The sequence below is a fragment of the Bidens hawaiensis genome, unplaced genomic scaffold (genome assembly GCF_021521415.1).
Source record: "Bidens hawaiensis isolate Kalapana, Puna unplaced genomic scaffold, B.hawaiensis_p1.1 tig00036302_1, whole genome shotgun sequence".
NCBI lineage: Eukaryota > Viridiplantae > Streptophyta > Magnoliopsida > Asterales > Asteraceae > Bidens > Bidens hawaiensis.
The window spans coordinates 87,291-110,092 of record NW_027496322.1 but is presented as its reverse complement, the minus strand read 5'-3'; the positions used below and the strand labels follow the sequence as shown (position 1 = coordinate 110,092).

The 22,802-nt window shown below is 35.0% G+C and overlaps 1 protein-coding gene and 1 pseudogene across 2 annotated transcripts; both read left to right on the top strand.

Annotated features, from left to right (window-relative positions):
* The first annotated feature begins 3,664 nt into the window (after window positions 1-3,664).
* Window positions 3,665-5,209, top strand: LOC143588289 (uncharacterized). Of its 2 annotated transcripts, XM_077069339.1 has the most exons (3): window positions 3,665-4,421; window positions 4,512-4,687; window positions 4,784-5,209. In XM_077069339.1, exons 1-3 carry the CDS (start codon window positions 4,227-4,229, stop codon window positions 4,806-4,808), a joined length of 396 nt encoding a protein of 131 aa, XP_076925454.1. In that variant the 5' UTR covers window positions 3,665-4,226; the 3' UTR covers window positions 4,809-5,209. The 2 variants fall into 2 exon arrangements, with proteins under 2 accessions (XP_076925454.1, XP_076925453.1); XM_077069338.1 differs by having other exon boundaries at window positions 3,665-4,687.
* Window positions 5,210-6,846: 1,637 nt separating this feature from the next.
* LOC143588288 (F-box/FBD/LRR-repeat protein At5g22700-like) lies at window positions 6,847-8,041 on the top strand (annotated as a pseudogene).
* The last annotated feature ends 14,761 nt before the right edge of the window (window positions 8,042-22,802 follow it).

The window sequence follows — 22,802 nt, the reverse complement described above, 5'->3', positions numbered from 1 at the left end:
CGGGAGTGGCCCCGGTCACTGTCGTTTTCTCCATTAATAGGTTAAATTTCGTTATTTTTTTCCGAAAATTTTTATAGGTATTAAGCGCGGTCACTGCCAAATTATTTTTCCAAAGAGCTACCGGTCACCACCAATTTTTTTTTTAAATATAATACCCTATCGTTTGATTTTTTTTTTATAAAACCTCACGGTTTTTATAAACAAATGCTATAAAAATTGTAAAAAACTTAATTTTTAATAACACTCAAACTTGAAGGGGCTTGTTTTAAATTGTTAGATAACATAACTTTAAAGAAAAAACAAAAAACAAAAAACAAACGGGAATTTAAACAAAAGGATCGGCCTCACATGATGCTCCCTTCTGCCTTCTGTTCTGTCTGAGTTCGCCAATCGCCACCCGCCCCACCGCGGCCGTGCTCATCCACTGTCACCGCTCATCCACCGTCGCCGCAAGGTAATACTTTATCTGCTAATCCTTTGTGTTATTGTGTTGTTAAATCAATGATTATAAAATTATGGTTTGTAATTGTGAATTGGGGATTTAGGGAAATTAGTCAATTAAGCTTGTAATAGGTATTGTATGATGAAATTTTACTTTAACTTAACCTATTTGAATGAATGAAAAAAAAAATTATATATATGGATGTCATATTGTTTGATCCCACCCGAACCAAACCGAACCAAACCACCGACACGAACCGAATCGCCGACCCGAAAACTTTTGAGTCCGTGACTTCGGTCACCGCCATGGCGAAGCCCAAGCTTCGCCACTGCTCACAAGTACTCAAGTCTTACCACTAAATGCCATAGAACGGCTTTATATTACTTTACCACCTATTACCACATACTTCTGACCGGTAGCCGGCCATTCACATGCAGAAAGTTAAAAAGCCCGATCGGTTTTTATGTTTGATTTCTAGTTTGACTGATGTAGCTTTGAAAGCATCAATTATAAGAGATTTAATCACCAAAAAAAATTAATATTTATCAAAAAATATGTGTAAACAAAGGAGAGTACTTAGGGGGAAAACGTACAAAACACTACAAGCTCAATGCATTGTTTGTTCATGTGTTTGGTTCGATTCTTGATCACACATGCATAGGGCGTTCTTCCTAGGTTTTGGGCTCTAAAATATTGAAGTGAAATCTGAAAACAATGAATTTAAAGCTAGTTAAATTTAATCTAGGGGTTTTAAACGATTTGGAGTTAAATGAGCTAAACGAATTAAATTATATGAATTTTGAAATTTCGAACAAAATTACGTAATAACTTATTCGAATTTGGAATTCAAGTTGATTCCATTCAAATTGATGAAAAGGATATATGTAATTCATTTGTTTAAAAGTTTTTATTATTAAATTTGTATATATAATAAAATCACGTCTTTAAACATAAACAAAAGCGAATGTTAGGGTTATCGGTTATTCCATGGATTTAACTTTTTAAATTGTTATGTTATATATCTTTCTCTACCCATGTCCTATGCAGTTGATATCGTCGATATATCACCGATATATTAATGATAAATCGGTTATCGGTCCCTTGGCGATATATAAGTCAAACTGTCGGTATCAATAATATCAACGATATTGACCGATATTGGACTAATATTTGACCGATATATCATCGATATTCCCGATATCAGTGTTTTAAGTATTAATTATCAACTTTTAGTGTTCAATGTTATTGTTTTAAGTCTTAATCAATTGTTACTTGCTACGATACGATTGTAAGTGTTTTGCAATTTACAAAATGTTAATTTGTTAATGTTAGGAGCCGGTATTAAATTATTAGTGTTAAATTGCTATATATATATCTATACAATATATAATATACCACTTATGGGCAAACTAAGACACTAAAATTTTAAGTAATTTACAAAATTAAAAGCATAATGTACATTTAATAAAGCATGTAGTATAGGGGTAAGGTTGTCTAATACAAAATATGTTATAAAATAGTTACAATCTTGCCTCTTTAACTTTACTAACCTTTTGTAAATTTAAAAAGTAGTTACAACCTTGACCCTTTAACTTTTAACCATATATTTTATAAATTTCATTTTTAACTTAACTTTCACCTATGATTTTTAAATGTTTATAATTTTTTCATTTGTTTATATTTTTTTAAAAAAATTGCACTATAAAAATGAGCATTTTGTTCTCTTTAATTTGAGTATGGTAGTGCTATAGTTCTTTTCAGTTAAAAAGAATTAATATTTTACGTAGCGGTGTTTGCGATTCGGTTTTGATAGTTTTTAAATTAAACCGAGAGCCAGAATGTTAGTAATGTTTTTTTGTCATACAAAACCAAAACCAAAACCAAAACCGAACTACTGAAAATTGAAACCAAACCATTACCAACGGCCTATGTTTCCCGCTGCATTGCGCGGGCACCCTTCTAGTATATATATATATATATATATATATGGTAAGGTTAAAATGAAAGCCCATTTGAGTTGTGAAAACCCTATGTAACATCGTTTTTTTTGTTACATGTAATATATGTTGTAACATTTAATACAAAACATCGAAACATCAAAAAAAAATGTTTTGCTATTTTTTAACATTTTTTTACTAATTTTTATATATGTTTTCAGGATAGATGAAAAGTTATATTTATATTTATATTTTTTATTCACTTTAATTGTGGACCACAAGATTTAAACATTAATTAAAAACATGTGGTTGAGCATGAGTTTCTAGAGTTTTCACAATTTAAGTGGGTTTTCATTTTATACTTAGCCTATATATATATGAATTTTACATAGATGATATTAAAATTACCGATATCTTACTGCGATAACTGATATCTTAGATATTGGTCCTTGACCAATATCCAATATTTTTCTGTATTAATTGCTTAGCCCATGTCATAACAACCCATAGAGCACCCACAACAATGGGCTTTTATGCGTCTAGGCAAGCCTTGTTGTGGGCTGAAAGTTTGGATGTAGAGTCCGAGTCTATAGACGGAAGTCGGGCGGCCATATTCCCCCAACATACATGCATACATAAATACATACACACACGCATATATATATAATAATGTTTATATTACATCAGTTTAATATTATTTAACAGGGTTTGTGGGAGTTTGTTGTTGTGAAAGAAAATTTGTGTTATTGAGAGTTAATGATTTAAACTAGATGGGTTATATATAAAAGTTTATGCTTTTTATTAATTAAGCCAAAAACAATAATGAAAATTCGCTGCTCGCTAGTTGTTATATATATCTCTGCTGCGCAATTTCGGCCTAACCCTAATGCCGCCATCTAAACTCTCGATCATCAGATTAATCTTTTTTTTATACTAGAATACTTACCGCCGAGGTGAGGTACTGTTGTTGCTTATGGTTCTTTGTTTAATTATTATTATAATATAATAATAATAATAATCCCTTAATTAATAGCCTGAGGTGTTTGAATAAATTATACCATACTCCTTTGCATATATATTTATATTGTTGGCTGTTAATTTAATATGATAAAAACTTATATGTTGTCGCTACAATCAACCTGTTTAATTTTATGTAACCACTCTTGTGTCAATAAGTTATTTTTTTTAATTTTTTTTTAAATTTATCATGCACTAATTGTTGCATTCTATCAAATTGCAGTTTTTGGAGTCAAAGTAGAATGGTTTCCAGCCGCCGTAAAAAAGACAATAGACTAAGCAGTTTGCCAGATGATCTTATTCATAAAATCCTTTCTTTGATTGACCTCAAACAGGCCATTCAAACCAGTGCTTTGTCATCCAGATGGAGATTTATGTGGACTTCAATGCCTTCTCTCATTTTCTCAAGGGAGTTTTGCACTGTATATTCCAAGTTCTCCGAATTTGTGACAAATGTTCTCTGTAACCACAATATTCAAAAAAGCGTGCATTCTGTAAAGCTTAATTTTAATGGAGGGCGTGCGCCTGACCTTGTTTCTGTCAAACAAATTTTGACGTCTACTTTGGAGCTCCCAGCCTTGACAACACTATATCTCCATGATATCAGTCTGCGCTGCATTGGCGTTTTCTCCAAGTGTGCAAACTTGAAGAATCTCACCTTAAAACGTTCCAAAATGTTTTGAATAGAAGGTTCAAGTGTTTGTCTTCCTCAGCTCTCTAGTCTTACGCTTGATGAAATTTGCGGGAACGTAAAGGGTTTCAATATTGCTGCACCTCAGCTCAAGAAACTCACTCTAAGATATTTCTTTTTGCAAGACCTTCCATGCCTCATGATTTCGGCACCTGACCTTGAGTTCTTCCTCTACAAAGGTAATAAATGTTTGCCATTTTCTACAGACGATTTCCATTCTTTGGAGAAGGCAGATATTTGTGTCGTCCGTCCAACAGATGCTCATCAAGTTCTGCGTCTCCTTCAGCAGCTTCACAATGTCAAGTCTCTTACACTTAACTTGGAAATTGTTGAGGTAATTGGTAGCTAGTGTGCATCTTACAATCTAAAAACCGTCTCTTTTCTGCACTTCTTTTAAAAAATATATATTTTATATTTTGTGCAGCTTCTTTCTTTATTGGTGGAACTAATGTCATGTCAATCTTCTCCATTTGCTAACTTAAAGAGTTTAAATTTTCATCAAGTATCATATGGAAATAAGAGAATAAAGATGTCTGCAGAAGTCAAAAGCTATCTGCTAGATAGTTCTCCAGGTGCCACTTCGCAATGGTTTCACGTGAGGTATTAGTAATTACATTTTAAACTCTTAACTTGGTGACTATTATTATTATTATGGTTTTTATTTGAGTTTCTATTGATATCATGTAAAAACTGCAGATTGAGAACGCTATTACAGAGTTAAGGGCGCTGCTAGAGCATGAGAAAGCTAGTATAGAGACCAAAATGGCAAAGGCACGTGAACTTTGGAAGGCACAAGTTGATATTGATAGTTGTTTGAAATATATGAGTGTGCAGATTGAGGAAGGGAAAGAAAAGGTTACTGACATAAGTTTAAAGTTGGAAGAGATTAAGGAATTACTGGGAGAGCTGCATGCATCGAACACGACTATCATTCAACCATCATTTTCTACTTTGTATGCAGAGGCCGACATTGTCACGAAACTAATAAAAGATTGTATAAAGATGAATTGTGATGAGAGTCAACGACGTTTAAGTGAGTGCTTTCATGAACTTGCTACAACGTTGCAGCCGTCTTCTTAGCAAATTGCAAGTTTTTAATTAATCTTCTTGTACTCGCAAGTGGTGACTGTAGTCAAAATGTCTAACTCATGGTTCTTTATTTTAGTTGCACTGCTACCTCATGATTTATGTTGGTTATGTTATACTTTTTTAAGTGAGATTCTGTTCAAGCAATTGAAAGTGTCACCGAACCTTTTTTGCTGTTTGAAATCGATGTCAAGTCTTTTTATGTGATATTATTTACAAATTTTGACACGAGATATTAAATACGAATCTGTTAAAAAATGGAAAACGAAAAAAGAGCTTGAAATACGGTCCGGTCGTTCCAAGTGAAGATACCTATCCGGTTCTAAAAATACCAACACTGTATTCTTGAGTTTTTTATTTAAGGGTTTAGAAAAGAAAAGATAAGAAAATTTTTTTTGTTTCATTCTTGAGTTTTTTTATTAAAAGAAAAGAAAGAGAATGGAAAGCAAATTTAGGCATTTTTTCTTCCAAAACTTTTCTACCAAATATGGCCGGATTGTGAAGGAAAAGTTTATTTATTACTAATTTACCCATGTTTTCCTTTCTATTTAACTCAAGAATGAGGGCTTAATTGTAAGGTTATAATTTTTTTTCTTATCTTTTCCTTCCTATCTAACTTAAGAATGTAATTAACACTTTCTTTTCTTTTCTTTTATTTTAACTTAAGAATGCCTTTTAAGTATATAATTTCTTTTCTTTTCTTCTCTTATCCAATCTTATTATTTCTTTTATTTGTATTTTAAACCCGAGAATGCACTGTAACTATAAGAGATTGGTTTCACAATGAAATCATTTATTTGATGAAAAGTATTTGGAAACATAGGAGAGTTAGGAGACTAAATTATAACACTACAAACCAATAATAGTTTGGTTCGATTTTGGAGCTGAGGCGAAATTGAGTTGCTTGTCACGAGGTGTGTAAATGAGCCGAGCTCGACTAGGCTTGAGCTTGGTTCGTTTCGAATTACAAGACCTCGAGGTCGGCTTGTTTAGAGCTCTTTTCTAAAGCCCAAGCTCTGCTTGTTAGTTGTTTTTTGAAGCTTGGCTCGTTTATTAAGTATTCATTTATTTATAAGTTTTATTTTATTATAGATTTTGAGAAAAACTTTAAGCGAGCTAATGCTAAGCTCGAGCTTAGCTATGCCATACGAAATTAGTCCAACAAAAGTCCAAAAGATGTCAAATATAAAAAATTCACAAGGCTTATTAATTAACTAAAAATCACTTTCATCCTAAATTTTTTATAATCTAATAAAACAAACTCATACATCCCATCCCAAATTCCCAACTCTGTCTCAGGGTAGACGAACACACACAAAATATTAAATATTTGATACGATAAATGGTGTTTCATGTGTTTAAACATATGGTGCTCGTACAAACAAATTTTCGTTAATGATTTGTAAATTAGTAAAGTCGATAAAGCCATAACTCATAAGTATAATTTTATTATAATACTTTTATTATTAATTAATTAAACTAAAAGCATATAAAAAACTCGCCCTAAAAATCGTCTCCGCCGTCTGGCCGTCGTATTGCCGCTACCGCTAATCTCCCATGCCTTCTACGAAAGTAAGTCATACACAGTGGAAAACTATTAACTTCCCTGATTGTTATTGTGTTTATATATGAATGCATGCATATATGTTAATTGTATCAAGACTGGGGAGATCATGGATTCTGGCCAAGGTAACAAGAGAATGAATGTAGAACACGATGACAGATTAAGCAGCTTGCCAGATGACATTATTCATAAGATTCTTTCTTCTATTGCCATCAAACATGTCGTTCAAACCAGTGTTTTGTCATCTAGATGGAGGTTTATGTGGACTTCAATGCCTTATCTTAGTTTCTCAAGGGATGATTTCTCTAGTTTGTCCAAGTTCTCCGAATTTGTTACACATGTTCTCTCTAACCGCAACGATCAAGCAGGCGTGTCTGTTGTCAAGCTTAGTTTTCATGGAGAGGATAGCGATATGCTTGTCAAACAAATTATGGCGTATGCATTCTCTCATAATATCCAATAACTAAATGTTGAATGCTTGCCCGAGAATAATGTTGAATTGCCTATTAGTTCTCAGTCTCTCAAACATCTTACTTTGACAAAGGAAAATTTCTCAGTGTACCATAGGAGACATTTCTTTTCATATGTCATTAAAGCAACATCCATTTGGGAGCTCCCTCTCTTAACAACAATGTATCTTAATATTGTAACTTTGTGTTGTGATGAAAATACAGACGAGTGCACTGGTTTTTTCTCCAAATGTGTAAACTTGAAGAATCTCACCTTAAAAGATTGTTATGCGAAGGGATTTAAGGGTTTAAGTATTTGTCTCCCCGTGCTGTGTAATCTTACCCTTGCAAATGTTTGTGGGACTGTGAATGTTTTCAATATTGTTGCACCTCAACTTGGAATCTCAATATAATAGATTTCTTTTTGGAAGACCTGCAATGTCATATTTCTGCACCTGACCTTTTATCCTTGCTCTACAAAGAATGCTTTTCTTTGCAACTTTCTATAGAAGATTTCAATTCTTTGGAGAAGGCAGATATTTGTATATCCGAACCAAAAGATGCTCTTCAAGTTCTGGGTTTGCTTCAAAAGCTTCACAATGTCGAGTCTCTTACGCTTAACTTGGAAATTGTTGAGGCAGTGTCTATCTTGTGCATCTTACAATGATTTTCCATCTAAAACATATTCACTTTTATACAGCTTTTTTTTATGTAGTTTAATTGGTGCAGCTTCTTTCTGCATCTGTGGAACTAATGTCAAATCAGTCTTCTCCATTTACTAACTTGAAGAGTTTAAAGATTCATCCAGAAAGAGAACTAATGTCTGCAGAAGTCAAAGGCTATCTTGCTAGATAGTTCTCCATGTGCCAACTTCTCAATGGTTACACGTAAGGTATCTTATTACATTATGAACTTTATTCTTATTTGCCATGCATCATACTTAATGATCTATGTTATAAAGAATAGTATGACAAGCAATTGGCACAATGTTAGATTCTTGTGTTCTGATAACAGAACAGTCTTATATGATTTTAATTTAGCTATGCATAAAGTTTTGTGAAATGTCGTTGCTCCTGCTATAATGTCATAGGCTGACTATCGGCTATTAATTTGACTTAAATGACAAGTATTATTAGGCTGAGGGGTGTGGGGCGCTAACCTGGGCGCGAGAGCCCCTCCGCTCGCGCCTCGGGGCGCTAACCCCACACCACCGGGGCGCGAGCCGGGGCGCGAGCGGGGCGCGAGCGCGGAAATCCAGGCAGGCGTGAGTGTGGTCGCGGGAGAAGAGAGAGGAAAAGCTGGTGGGCCCGCCCAAAAGAGCCGTTGAGCTCCGATTTTTAAAAAAAAAACATTAAAAACTCCTATATAATACCCCAAAATCAACCCATTTCAACCATATCAAAACACAACTTCAATCTCCAAACTCATATATAATACCCCAAACTCCTATGTAATACCCAAAAATGTCTGGAAATTGGTACCCAAACCTAGATTCAGATTATATTGACGACGATTTATGGTCGTCACCAGACCAACCGATGTTTTATTCGGGGCCGCAAGAAACATCCGGCTTTCAACCATCCAACATACAACCGTCTCCTAACTTTGTTGTTCCAGAGACACAAGAATCACACGGTGATGCTACCGGAGCAAGAAGACGCGTCCACCGGAAAAAACAACCTGCAACGGACGGGCCGGGACCGGCTTCGACTCCGAGGACGAAACGGAAAACCACTCCGTGGTCATCGGATGAGAAGGAAGCCTTGTGTCGGGCTTGGATAGTCATTTCTGAGGATCGGCGATGCGGTAATTGTTTTAACGTTTTTAAAAATGATTTTTAATAAAAAAGTTAAATAAAAAAGTTAACTGGAAATCTAATTTAATTACTCATTTTGCAGCCGACTACCAAAAAAGCAAGGTTTTTTGGACAAAGGTTAGGGAGACGTTCTATACGCTCGTTGGGAGTACAGAGCGAAACGCCGATATGATTTCGGGTCGGTGGTCCGAAATCAGAAAATTTGTCGGCTTGTTTACTAATCTTTTCAACAGGAACGCCGGTCGTATGAGACCAAGTGGCAGTGATGATTTGGCGGTTTACAATTTCACTGTCGAAGAGTGGAGACAGGAGTGTTTGCGGAGGTATGGGACGGTGAAGACGTGGGACGATTTAAAGTTGTGGGAGAGGTTGAAAAGGTGTTCCAAGTGGGTTGAGCTTGTGGCGCCGGACCATGATGCGGAAGTAGGGCCGAAACGGACTAAAACTAGTTCGTCTGGAGCGTATAGCACTTCCGCCGGGTCGGATTACCGCGTTGGATTCGACCTAAACATTGCGGGGGAGGAAACGTCTTCACCGCCGAGGAGGCGGCCATTGGGACGGGACGCCAAGGGGAAAAAACCAGCTGAGGGGGGAGCCGTAAACATCGTCGATCTTGTTGAATCCCTCAATAAATTCAACAAAACTATGGAGGTGGTCTGTAATGACAAAAAGGAAAAAAGTCGAATGAGAGATTTGGACTTCCAAAAAAAAAATTGAGCCAAATTTTTTTAATCAAAAATTTTAAGTAAAAAAAATGTCTTACGATCCTGAGCTTGAAGGAAATCTGGATATGAGGGAAAGCCGAAAGGAAATGTTAAAAGGAGAATTCAACATGTTTAAACACATTCAAGAAGAATCGTTTGCCTCTCTTATCAACATATTTGAGTCACTCATCACTAAAATGAGAAGTGCTAGTATCATTAATGACTTGTCTGAGATCAACATGAAGTTGTTGAATTCACTGCCCTACACATGGAACAGTAGTGTTGTCACCATCAAGAGAACCACAAACTTGAATACCATAATACTCTCAGAGTTGACTTCTACCATCAAGTCTTTTGAATTAATGGATGATAAGCTATGAATGAACAATCATTACAAAAAAAATAAATTAAGCTGGGACAAGTGCTTCATGTGGAAGCAGTCAAGCAAGTCCTATCTCTTCTGAGGTACACACCCATCTATGCTCTCAAGCTTGTATTAATAGGGTAGAAAGTTATAGAATTCATAATTCCGCGTTGATTAATGAAAATTTAGGCATTAAATGTTAGAATAATGAATACAAAAAGGCTGAAAAGGTATTCACTAATAGAATTAAAACTCATAGCAAAGACATGGAAAAATTACATGAGAAACTGTTTCAATCTAATAAGCTAGTTGAATTTCATGAAAGACGAATAGTTGAATTAAATGCTAAAATTGAAGAACTTGAATTAGATCTTGCCCAAAGAAAAATAACCGTGGATAGGTTTGAAATGACGTCTGATAAGCTAAATGGCATTATTGGAGCACAAATGGGGGTAAAACTAAAGAAGGGATTAGGCTATGGTTATACTGCAGTTCCTCCACCGTTCAATGAAAACTACACTAACCTACCCCACTTTAATTTCATTAACCTTCCTGAGGATGAAATGATCTATGGAGTTGGTCATGTACCAAAACCAAAGACATTTGTTCCTACCGTCTTCAAGAATGTTAAGAATGTTGATATTGTCCCTATATCAATTAGTTCCAGTAGTTATTAATCCTGTTCGGCAAGTTGATTAGAAGAAAGTGGGTTGGTGAAAACGGACACGAGTTGTGATTGTGAAGCCATTTATTACGAAACCTTTGTTGAAAAGTGTGTCAATGAAAGAAGGCTTGTTGAGGTAAACATATCAAGTTGTGAGCCTGAGGATAATTCAAGTAAAAGCAGAGTTTTTGAAAATGAAAAAGCAAGTAATTCATGTAAATATGTTCCACCAAGTAAACGATCATTTTCTCAAACAACCAATCAATTAAGAAATCCTTAGTCATGCAACTTTTGTGATAACAACTACTATGGTCATTATCAAAAAAATTTTGTTGATCCATATTACACCAATGTTTTTGATGATCAGGGTCACAGATCAAATGGGTTTTATAATCATGTTCATTTCCAAGGATCACATTTCCTACTGCATCAACCATAATATAGGTTAAATTAGTTCTATAGTGCACCTAGGAGAAAATGTTGTTTTGTGTGTGGTGACTCTTCTCACCTTGCAAGAAATTGCAAGCATTGGTTTAAGCAACAAATTGATATTCAAAGGTGGCATCGTCAATCCTTAAAATGAGCTTTTAGTAACCCAGATTCAAGGACTGATCAAGCTCATAGTGAATCCAGTGAAGTGGATGTGAGATCCAAAGTAAATAATGTAAAACACAAAAAGAAACCTTTTTAGAAAACCGAAAAGGATAAAATACAAAAGGATCCTAAGACTATAAAGTCTGAGGATAACAAAAAAGAGTTCTAAAAACAAGAAAAGAAAAGTCCAAAATTGCCAAAACCAAGGAACAAGTTTTTACTTGGATTCCTGATGGCTATTCTTCATCAAGTGAGGCTGCACCAAGAAAGAAATTGTTTAAAGGAAATCAAATTAAGTTTGGACAGTTTACGGTTGACCTTCCCGAGACAAAAATGTCTCGGGAACCTATGTCTATTTAAACTCTTGGTGCATGCAGATCAATCAAGGGAGGACTATCAATGGTATTCGATACTTAGCTAGTGATTGCACCCGGCATACGATGGGAGGCAAACCATTGCCATAAACCGTCACTGTACCACCATCCAAGGATTTTATCCTTATCAACCTACTCTTAAACACTATCTTAGCCTCAAACTCAGACAGCCAATCCATTCCCAAAACCACATCGAACCCTCCTAAGGTCATTACATAAGAGTAACAGGGAACTCACGTCCCTCTAATTCTATTTTACCATCCTTAACCATTCTCATTATCCTAACGGAAGTGTCGCTAGCCGTTCCTACTATAAAAGTTTCAGGCACACGACTACAAGTCATTTTAGCTAACTTACAAAATGTTACATCTACGAAACTTCTACTAGCACCTGAATCGAACAAAACAAAAGCAGAAATACCGTTTACGAGAAATGTACCTGTCACAACATCGGGAATCTGTTTGGCTTGTTCCTGCGTCAGCATGTAAGCCCTTGTCTTTGGCATGTTCTTCTCAACCTCTCTCTTCCCACTACCTCCAGCTTCACCCTCTGTGCATTCTCGAGCCATATGACCTGTTTTCCCACATTTGTAACAGGTGGGTTTTGCGTTACATTCATGAGCATAGTGCCCCACCTTCCCCCACTTATAACATGCGTTTAACCCAAATTTGCACTCTCCTCCATGAAGCTTCCCACACTTATGGCAGACACCAGTACCTGCACCCCACTTACAATCACCACCATGAATTTTCCCACAAGTCTTACATGATTTTCTTTCCCACACCTTCTGTTTCTTGTCTCTCAGGTTCCACAACTGAGTACCGTGCCTTTTTCCATGATTATCCCACTTCTTATCTTCTTTTACTTCCACCACAACGTCGTCCACTGCCAAGTCATCATAAACCATTTCCGCCAGTTCGAGTGCGGAATCAAAAGTAGTAGGTCTATTTGCCTTGACCAATGTGCGGACATGCTGTGGAAGTCCTCTGATGTAACACTTGATTCTCTTAACCTCAGTATTAACCAATTCGGGCACAAGCCTGGACATACGGTTAAACTCAGTAGTGTACTCGCGGTGTGTCATCTTCCCCGCCTTTAAGTTCAGAAACTTCATCTCCACTTTCTCGACCTCGGTATCAGCACAGAACTTCCTCATTACCATCTTTCTCAGATCATCCCACTTCATGGCCTTGATTCAGCAGCAGTCTTTCTCTGTTCAACAGTTTCCCACCAAAACATAGCTTCATCAGCAAATGATTGGGTAGCGAAGCCCACAGCTTGGTTGGGACGGCAGTCGCTAATGCGGATAACCTTATCCATGGCGGGTATCCAATGAAGAGTAGCGATTGCGTCACTAGTACCAGTTAGCTTGGGTGGGTCACAACCTTTGAAGGTATCGTAGTTGCAACCACATCGACCTCGCTTACCACCATTAACCTTCACAGAACGATATTCACTCGATGCATCAGCCTCAGCCTCAATATCCTTTTCACTACCCTCACCAGTCTTCTCAACAGTCTCAGTACGGCTTCCAGTAGACTTGTCTGATTGGAGATTCTTCACTACAGCAGCAGCAGCTTGAGTATTCACAGCTTGAATAGTAGGATCTAGCTGATACTCTTCTTCTCTCACAGTCATGCTTCTTTCTACACTGGGCTCAGTAATCGGTTCCTCAGAGGGTACTCGAGTAACACGTGGCCTACCACGGCGTCCCTTGCGTCCTCCTTGTCCAGTAGTCTTAGTACCAGCCATTTGAATTCTAAAGGAAAAACACAAACATGATCATGTGAGTAACTATTTAGTACAATGATAGTAAAGTTGCAGGTAATAACAGTGGCTAGCTAGGATTAGCTGCTCACGTTACTCTTCGTGTCCTATACACTTCCTTTCGTGAGTCTACTTGTGCTCGGTTCTACTTAAGGCAGTTAAACAGTCAAACATTTCAATTACAAACGAACAATCCTATCACTTAACAATTCATATAACTTTCCTTACTTATCCCTACGTTATACGTAAGAAAGTTTAATGTATTAAGCTTACTTGAGTGACACATGGCATTCTCTGACTGTCATCTTCTTTCTTTCTTCTTTTCGTCCCATTCTCTGTTCAAGTCTAAGCATGTGGGATGCTTATTCTCTCGAACTTATGCTCTGATACCAACCTGTAAGGCCCCTGACCCGGGTGCCCTACTTTCTCGCTGGTTGGATTTACTCATTCACATAATTACAAAATAGAGTTAATTAAAACATTTTGCGGAAATAAAAGTCATTCATTCATACATAACATAAACATCTTGTCTTAAAATAACATAACATAAGTCTTAAACATAAGACATAAATGACACGGGTGTCTTCTTCATTGCGATGCCAGTATTCTTCTTATTTCCATGTGTCCCCATCAAGCAACTTGCCTCATTCTAATTGCCTGCGTGCACACTAAAAGTCAGCTACGCTAAGTGAGTTCTAGTTGATTAACATACATTACGTTCACTTACTTACCAATACGTGTCCAAAGATACGTACTAATACTTACCTGTTCGTCTATCATTCAATCATACATACATACATGCATTCATACATTCATACTTCTTACTGACCACATACCTCGGATACTATAAAGATTCGGTCCTCACTTACCTTGGATATTATAAGGGTCCAGACCCTACATACCTCAGAATAATAAGGATCCTGTGTCCTACATACCTTGGATATTCTCATATTCCAGTCCCTACTTACCTTGGATATTATAAGGAGGTTCCAGTCCCTACATACCTCGGTTATTATTAGGGCCCGGTGCCCTCTAACATACCATACAATACTACCTTCGTTACATTTCCTTTCTACTTCCTTCAATCATAACTAAAATAGCAACCACGTGCATACTAGTTAAACAATCCATAACATTCACATTCATACGCAAACATATATCTAATATACACTTACCATTTAAGTTAAGTGTATAAAACTAAACACATCGTAGTATGCACACAGCCCCAAAAACATAACACATAAAAGGGGCTAGAACTCACCTGGATCCTGTTAAGTTCACCGTTAATAGTAATTCCCTTCCTAACTTGTGCGCGGCTAACTGTTTAACATATATATTCACTACAAATAAAATGCCATATAGTGACACACAAAAAGTGACACTAAAAAACAAAAAAGTGCCACTAAAGACCCTTGTAAGAATTTGCGGCACACATAAAAAGTGCCACTAGAAGCGGTGACGCTAAAGCCTTTTACTGACACTTTTTCAATCTGTCGCACAAAGTTTTTGGGTTTTAAGACACTTTTTTTGCCACGATATAAAAAAATACTTTTGTGGCACAATTTTTATGCCTTTAAAAAGCATTCCTAATTGCATATCCATACTAGTTTTAGTGACACTTTATGTTTTGTCACAACCTAAAAAAAACTTTTGTGACATAAAATTTGTGTCAGTAACATTGTTTTTGTATACAAATATGCACTATTTTTAGTGACACATAAATTTGCCACATAAATCATAAGATTTACAATATAAAGCATATAATAAATGTTCGATAAAATTGTAAATGTAGAAATCATAATATATAACTTCAGTAATAAGTCCAATTGGAAACATATTGTATAATAAGTAACATATTCCAAATGTTTACAAGATGAGCTTAAACGTTCGTTTTGGTGAGAATTACACTTTTCTAAATCTTAGCTCCAATCTTCTTATGATATCCACCCTGTCATCATCAACCATATAAATAGGCATTAGTATTGATTAAAATAAAATTTAGGTTCTTTTTTTTATGAAAGTCATTGTTCTTGATTAAAAAAAAGGCTCGTATAAGAAAATGACCCAAGAAACTAACAATTAGACAAAAATCCAACATATAATATGCTAAAATTTATAATTGACCCGAACACCTAACAATTAGACAAAAACCAATATATTACCCTAACTGCAATCTCAACAAAAATTCAAAGATCGATTGCCCAAACGCCTTTCTTGCCCTGTAAAATGGAAAGTTGTGACTAATCAATTTATATCTAGATTACAACATAAGAACATTCATTTAATATGGCGAGAGAATTGAAACATAACAAGTTAAAAGTACTTGATATGAAATACTAAAAAAAGGGAAACTAAAATATTACTAAATCTTACGCTTTGGTCCGGTTTTATACGTATAGTATTTTGTTAACGGCAAACCAAACCATTCGCTACGATTTGCAATATGTTAACCGACTGGCAGATATTTAATAAAAAAACTTACCGTGAAACCAAACTAATGACTGATTATGACGGTTTAATTGAATAAAATTTAAGATCAACAAAATGATACCTAGAAGTATCTCATCATCCTCGACATCGTCCTCATCAACAAAAGCCGTAACTCTCTTTGCTCCTCTATTACCTTCATTAATTTCACTCAAGCTAACTGTCGATTATTGTTAATTCAGTTTTTCTGCATTTGAAGTTGATTGAACCTTTAGGGAGGCATCCACTCGGCGTAGCTTCATTTGATTAGCAACTTTATTCTTGGATATTGGTGAAATGTATTGTCAACAATGAAGACCTGGAAAAAGACTCCTGAAAGCCTCAACTACTAGTGATAGCTTTAGCCCTATCATATTCATGTTTATCAGCCTTCAATTCATGTAGCAGGATCTCTATTCCACATATATTTGCCCTAAACATTTCATGTTTTTCTCTGAAATGTGAAAAAAAGCATTAGTAACAAATGATGAGCTATTGTGAACCAATGCCATGAAAAATTATAAGATAATCACATAAAATCAAACAAAAATCACCACTCTGGGTGAGTAATTACTGTTGTTTTTCACGAGAATCCAATAACTATTCCTAATCACTTTTGATTACTATATTATCAATAACCGATCCCATTTGTATGCATGTTCATATACAAAGTACTTTATCATTAAAAATTAAAGAAAATAACAAGAGTAATCGCATAAACAAAATGAATGGAAATCAGAAAGTTTCTTCAAAATATTAGAAGTTAGATTATGTAAAAGCAAACAAAAAAAAGGATTACCCAAAAGATAACTCATCTATGAAAGTCTTACCAACAGAAGTTGCCCTGGTTACAACAATCAGGGCCGTCTCTTGGGTAAGCTAAATGAGGCCATGGCTTTAGGCCTTCACTTTCATAGGGCCTCCATTTTAAATAGGAGCTATGTATTATGAGATTTTGAAATAGAGTTCTTTTAGAATTATTAACTCGTTGATGTGCCACAAGATAAAGAGGATTGCTTCATATCCATTATCACTGTATATCATCAAAATTCTATAATTCTTGTATACTCTCTAACCTTATATGCATAAAGAAAAGAAGAGAAAAAGGCTTCAAAATTTTAGTTAGTTTTAGGCCTCCGAGGACGTTGAGCGGGCCCTATACAACAGAATAACCACAACAGTCTTCCCCGCGTCCCCACTTCCTCTTAAGCTCTTTCTTTTCCATTCAGGGTTCCTAAAGCTAGTCACATGCTCTTTCACATCAAACCTACAACACAACAACAAAAATTCAAAACAAATAATCTTCTATTTTGAGTTTAATAAGCAAAACTGATAAGGCTAACGAAGTTTGGTGATTTGGTCACATGATTGAGTGATTGTTAAATAACACTATCACAGTAGCAAGTCTGTAACCAATAGCCAAAATAAAATCATAATCAATAACTATCAACCAACACGTTTTATAGTTTTATTATTTGCAAGGAGAATTTTCATAGCCTTAAAGCCACCTTAAATGGGACAACGATTCACATTGCATATTCTGTTTCAATCAATAAGAACGTGATATCTCATAGTCATTTCAATGATTCACATTGCATATTCTGTTTCAATCAATAAGAACGTGATATCATAGTAGCATATTCTACTATATTGTAACATAAATCGATCAGAAGGGTATAGTTCAACAAAATATCAAAAAAGTAATATATAACACATTGAATTGAAGTTACTTGATTGCCGGCAAGGAGGGTTTATTAGAAAAAGGGTGAGCCAAACACATATGCTTCATATCTACCTGTATGCATATACACACTATTTGATGTATAGTATTTAATTAGTATTTTAAGTTAAACTAAATCAACAAAAATAGAAATTTAAACAACATTTTGACCCCTGTAATCATCTCTGCTGGGATAAGATCACGTTTGGAGGGCTGATTTAAAGTACGATTTGGATTGCTGATATCAAATATTTGGTATACCGTCGTGAATTCTAATGTGGATGCTAGTCCGAAGAACCATAGATTGTTCAAGTTCCAGTTACGAGATTCCAAACCCTAAAATGGTTGTGAATTGTGATGGAAATGGTGAGGGGACGATAAGAAACGTACTGGGTCGGAAATTTTTGGGGGGGGGGGGGGGGGTGGGTGCATTTTAGGTTAGAGGGAACCCAGAATTTAATTTGGGTTGGAAGGCTATTAACGTGAATATAGGTACTTAAATTTAGGGACGTAAACGAGTTCAGGCGCTCACAACTTACTCGATATTGCATCGACAAAAAACTAGTAATGACCCGAGCTATTTCGAACCCAAGCCTAAAATAAAGCTCGTTTAGTAATCAAGTCAGACTCAATCTTTGTATGGGAAGTTCGCTTAGGCTCGTCGAGCCTTAACGAGCTTCGTGTGTTTTTAAGTATTACCAATTTTAGACGTCGGTGTATTAATCTCACATTGCACAACCTATCGAGCATACGTAGGGCTGTCAATTCCTAACACGACCCGAAACCCGACACGAACCTAACACGAAAAAATATAGGTTTTGGGTCGGCTGACACGACCCGTTTTCTTAAATAGGTCAACCCGAACCCGACCCATCTAAAAAACGGGTCAACCCGAACCCGACCCATCAAAAAATGGGTTGACCTGTTAACCCGTTTAAAAATTTTATAGAAGTTAATATTTTGATTTTAGAGATAAGAGGTGTTAAATTTTAAAGTTAAATACTTTAATTTATAATTTTTCATATATCTATTAATTTTTATAAATTAAATTAATTACTTTTTAAATATTTTTGTCTACTCTTCACTTCCATTATTAATATTTTATTAGTATTAACCATCTATTCTCTTATTATCTCCACTCGTTTATTCTTATCTTAAGCAAAATGTATGAACCTAAGTTTGTTAATTGGAAATGAGAGATAAATTGACAAAAACAATTAGATCTAACACAAAATTGTTAAAATGCTTTATATGAATAAGAGTAATTGATTGTCTAGGTTAATATTAAGCCACTAGATATTAATCATATTCGTAAATGAAAGTAAAATGGGTTGACCCGAAACACAACCTGAACACGACACGAATTTAAATGGGTCGACACGACCTGACACGAATAAATATATGGGTTGGGTTAGGGTTGAAGAATCTCGACACGCCAACCCGCCAACCCGAAACCTATTAACCCGATAACCCGCCAACCCGACAAGATTGACACCCCTAAGCATACGTAAACATAATTAAAAGCGTATGTAAGTTAACTAATAAATAATTAACGATCCGAGCTCAAACTTGAAAAAAACTACATCATGAGCTGAGCTGAGCTCGAGCTTTATAAAAAAGCTTGAAAAAAGTATTCTAAACTGTAATTTAAAATTTAATTGTAAAAAATTAAATAAAGGCGTTTTTATAGAGGTAAAAAGTTTGCAGTTTGTTGACCATATCTGAAAACATTTGTAGAAAAAAAAGTGTATAAGATCTAATAGGTCATGTACGGTCAACGATGAGTAAACATGTTGGTTGGATTAGCGTCAACATTGATCAATTAAGGGCAATTATATGAAGTCATGGAAAATTAGTGATGTATAAGATAAATTAAGATTAATTACGGTCACTGATTATAAAAAATGTTCAATTATGGTCGGTTAGTGTCATTAATGGTCTATTAGGGTCAATATTGGCCGGTTAGGGTCATTGAACGCTGACTACGGTTATTGTTGGTTGACTTGGGCCCTTGACTGGCAATTGGGGTCCGTGATAGTCAATGACAATTAAATGATAACAAATATGGTGTATAAATCAGTAGTTCATGGTCAAACATAGCCGATGTAGTTTAAAAATGGTTCATCATAGTGATCATGGTCATATATGGTGATTTATAGTAAAACTGGTTATATATGATCATTAACAATCTCATTGGTGTTGTATCGCTTATACCGATCGATAATGACTCTTTACAACCTAATATAACACCTACTACATAATATAGCACAATGTATTAAACACAATAAATGCATGTTATAATTGATAAATTACAGCGATTTGTAATGAAGCATAGTCAATGTAAGATAAGAAATGGTCAAATATAGTGATTCATAGTAAAATCAGATTTATATGACCAATTAAAACTTCTAATGGACCATTATCACGTATAGTTACCCGTAATAACTTTGTTAGATCAGGTAAATTGCAATCATAAGTTTGGGGTAGCCAAATTGCTTAAATTATTGATCTTAATTTTGTTTATTTATTATCAATATAAATATATATGTATATAATATTAAAAGAATACAAATTTGTTTTATATAAGTTTTAAGTTTATACCTAACAATGTTATATATTTGGGGAATGGAGTCGTCCGAGATTTCCCAACTCAAAGTCATATACAAAACTAAAAAAAATCAATCCGATGAAAAAAGACAAATTTTCATTCATCACGATATGAAAAAAGAGGGATTTCTAGGGACAACATTCCCACCCATATAATTTTTATTTAATTTTAATTTTCCAATTTATAATCATTTATTCTTCTAAAGTATACAAAATTCCCTCACAAATTTATAAATTTTTCCACTTTTTCATATTTCCCTCCTACCTGATTCTCATTTTTGCAAAATTCCCTCCAAAAATTTGGACTCAATAATATTCCCCCCATTTCCTGTTAGTACCTCTTAGCTAATTCATAACTCCCTTTCCAAGTTCCAGCTAATTCATCATTATTCAACAATGTGTGAAACTGCTAAGTTGGTTTAGTTAAATTAGAAAATTGTTCCTTTTCTTGTATGCTTTAAAAAGAACTTCAAAATTCATTCCTCAGTTTTTTTGGTCAATGAAACCATTTTCAACTTCAAAAATCTACAACTGCCATCTAACAGCTTTCAATCGGGATATCATACATTGCACTTTTATACTATTTTTTATGGTCTCACGCCATGAAATTGCCACATCACCACACAAAACCATGTTGTTCAAAGAAAATGGAGCCAAAAAAGAGGGGGAGGGGGGTTCACCTTTTTTTCCCCTTCCTGTTATTGTGTTAAAAGGTGGGGTTCACCCCACTAATAACCAATGACATATTTTTTTTCTTCTTTTTTTGTCTAATACATAGTTAACCCACACCACACAAATTAAAAGGCGGGCTAGTTAACATAGTAACCAACGTATTTATGATACAGAACCGCTAGAGAGATAACATCACTTATTTCTGTGACTATATGTACCTATTTCAGTCAACTTCCATTCGCACAAACAGAGGGATGTGAACGACGTTTAAATTATAGGCTTACCAATTAAAACAAAGTATAGGCATTAATTTTATAAATAAAATATTTTAACTTCATATTAGATTTTTCAGTGAACATAAGGTTAAAGGTAAACAACCACCTATGGGTATTGCTATACACTTGTACACGTGCCAATTTAAATCTCATTTGACTAGAATTTTTTTTTCTATCTTTTTTTTATTTTTCAAACAAACATGGTACAAACAAACTAATATTGAAAACCTAAATTTATGTGACAGAGATACAAAATGCCACTGTAAATATTGTTAAGAAAATATGGCGTATACAAAGTGCCATTAAATTAATAAACATTAGTAACACAAATACTAAATGCTACCAAAGTGTGTGCTAAGCAAATATGGTATGTATAAAGTGTCATTAAAACCTACATTTGAGTGGCACAAATACTAAATGCCACTAAAAGTGTATGCCAATCAAATGTTGCATACACAAAGTGTCATTAGAACCTAAAATAGTGGCACAAAAGCTAAATGTCATTAAAAATGTATGTCACTAAATGACATTTTATTTGTAGTGATTTATTAATTAATCAGGTACTAGCATAATTAATTAAATTGGTATTTGTTAATCTAGCGTACTTGATAAGCTAGGCTCGTTTGTTTGGGCTAACAAAGTTAACGGAATAACTTTATTTAACGACAGTCTTATTTTGCGTTCATATTCTTCAATTAAGTAATATATATACATTTCTCTCCATTATTAATAACATGTTCCATCCCTTGAATAAATTATTATGTGTGTATATATATACATTTCTTTTAATTTAATATTATATATATATATACCTATATTTCTTTTCTTTACTGGATTATTTAACTTGAAAATGTATCGGGTCAGACGGGGTTGGTTAAGCTTTGGATTAACTAGGAATAGGCCTCTCTAGCTCTTGGGCTTGGATAGGTCAAGCCCATTAGGTTATAATGGCCTTTGGGCCCCAACTATATGAGTCCAGTCGCATGGACCAGGTCCATTGCATGAACCAGTCGCTTGAATATTTCGCATCGCATGAACCAGTTCGCATGTCTCTCTTCACTTAAAAAGAATTCGCCCTAGAGCCGGGATTCGAACCCGGGTCTCTCCGCCCGCCCACAGCCCTCTGCCTTATCCACTAAGCTACACTCTCATGATGTTTAGAGAGTTGTTTATATTAATTATATATCCACATTACCTGCTACTTTTCTTTCCCTCTTTCTTTTCTCTCTTTTCCTTCCTTTTTCTTTCTTCTTTCTTCTGTTTTTCCTTTGTTACGAGAGTTATTATTATTATATTATTATTAGTATTATTATTAATACTTTTATTAATTTATTTCTATTAATATTAACAACTAAATATAAACTTGGTTAGATTCAAGCTTCAAATATTTTATTCTAGCTAGGCTTACAAAGAGTCAAACTGGCGTTAGATCTACAAGTCATGAACGAGCCGAACTTAACTAACGAGTTAAACGAATCCGACCCTCAAAGTTCACATTTTTACCTCAAGTTTATATTTTTATTAACCCTTAGGCCCTGATCTATGGTTCTACCAATTTTCATGGAGAACCGACACCAAATAAACCACCTTTAT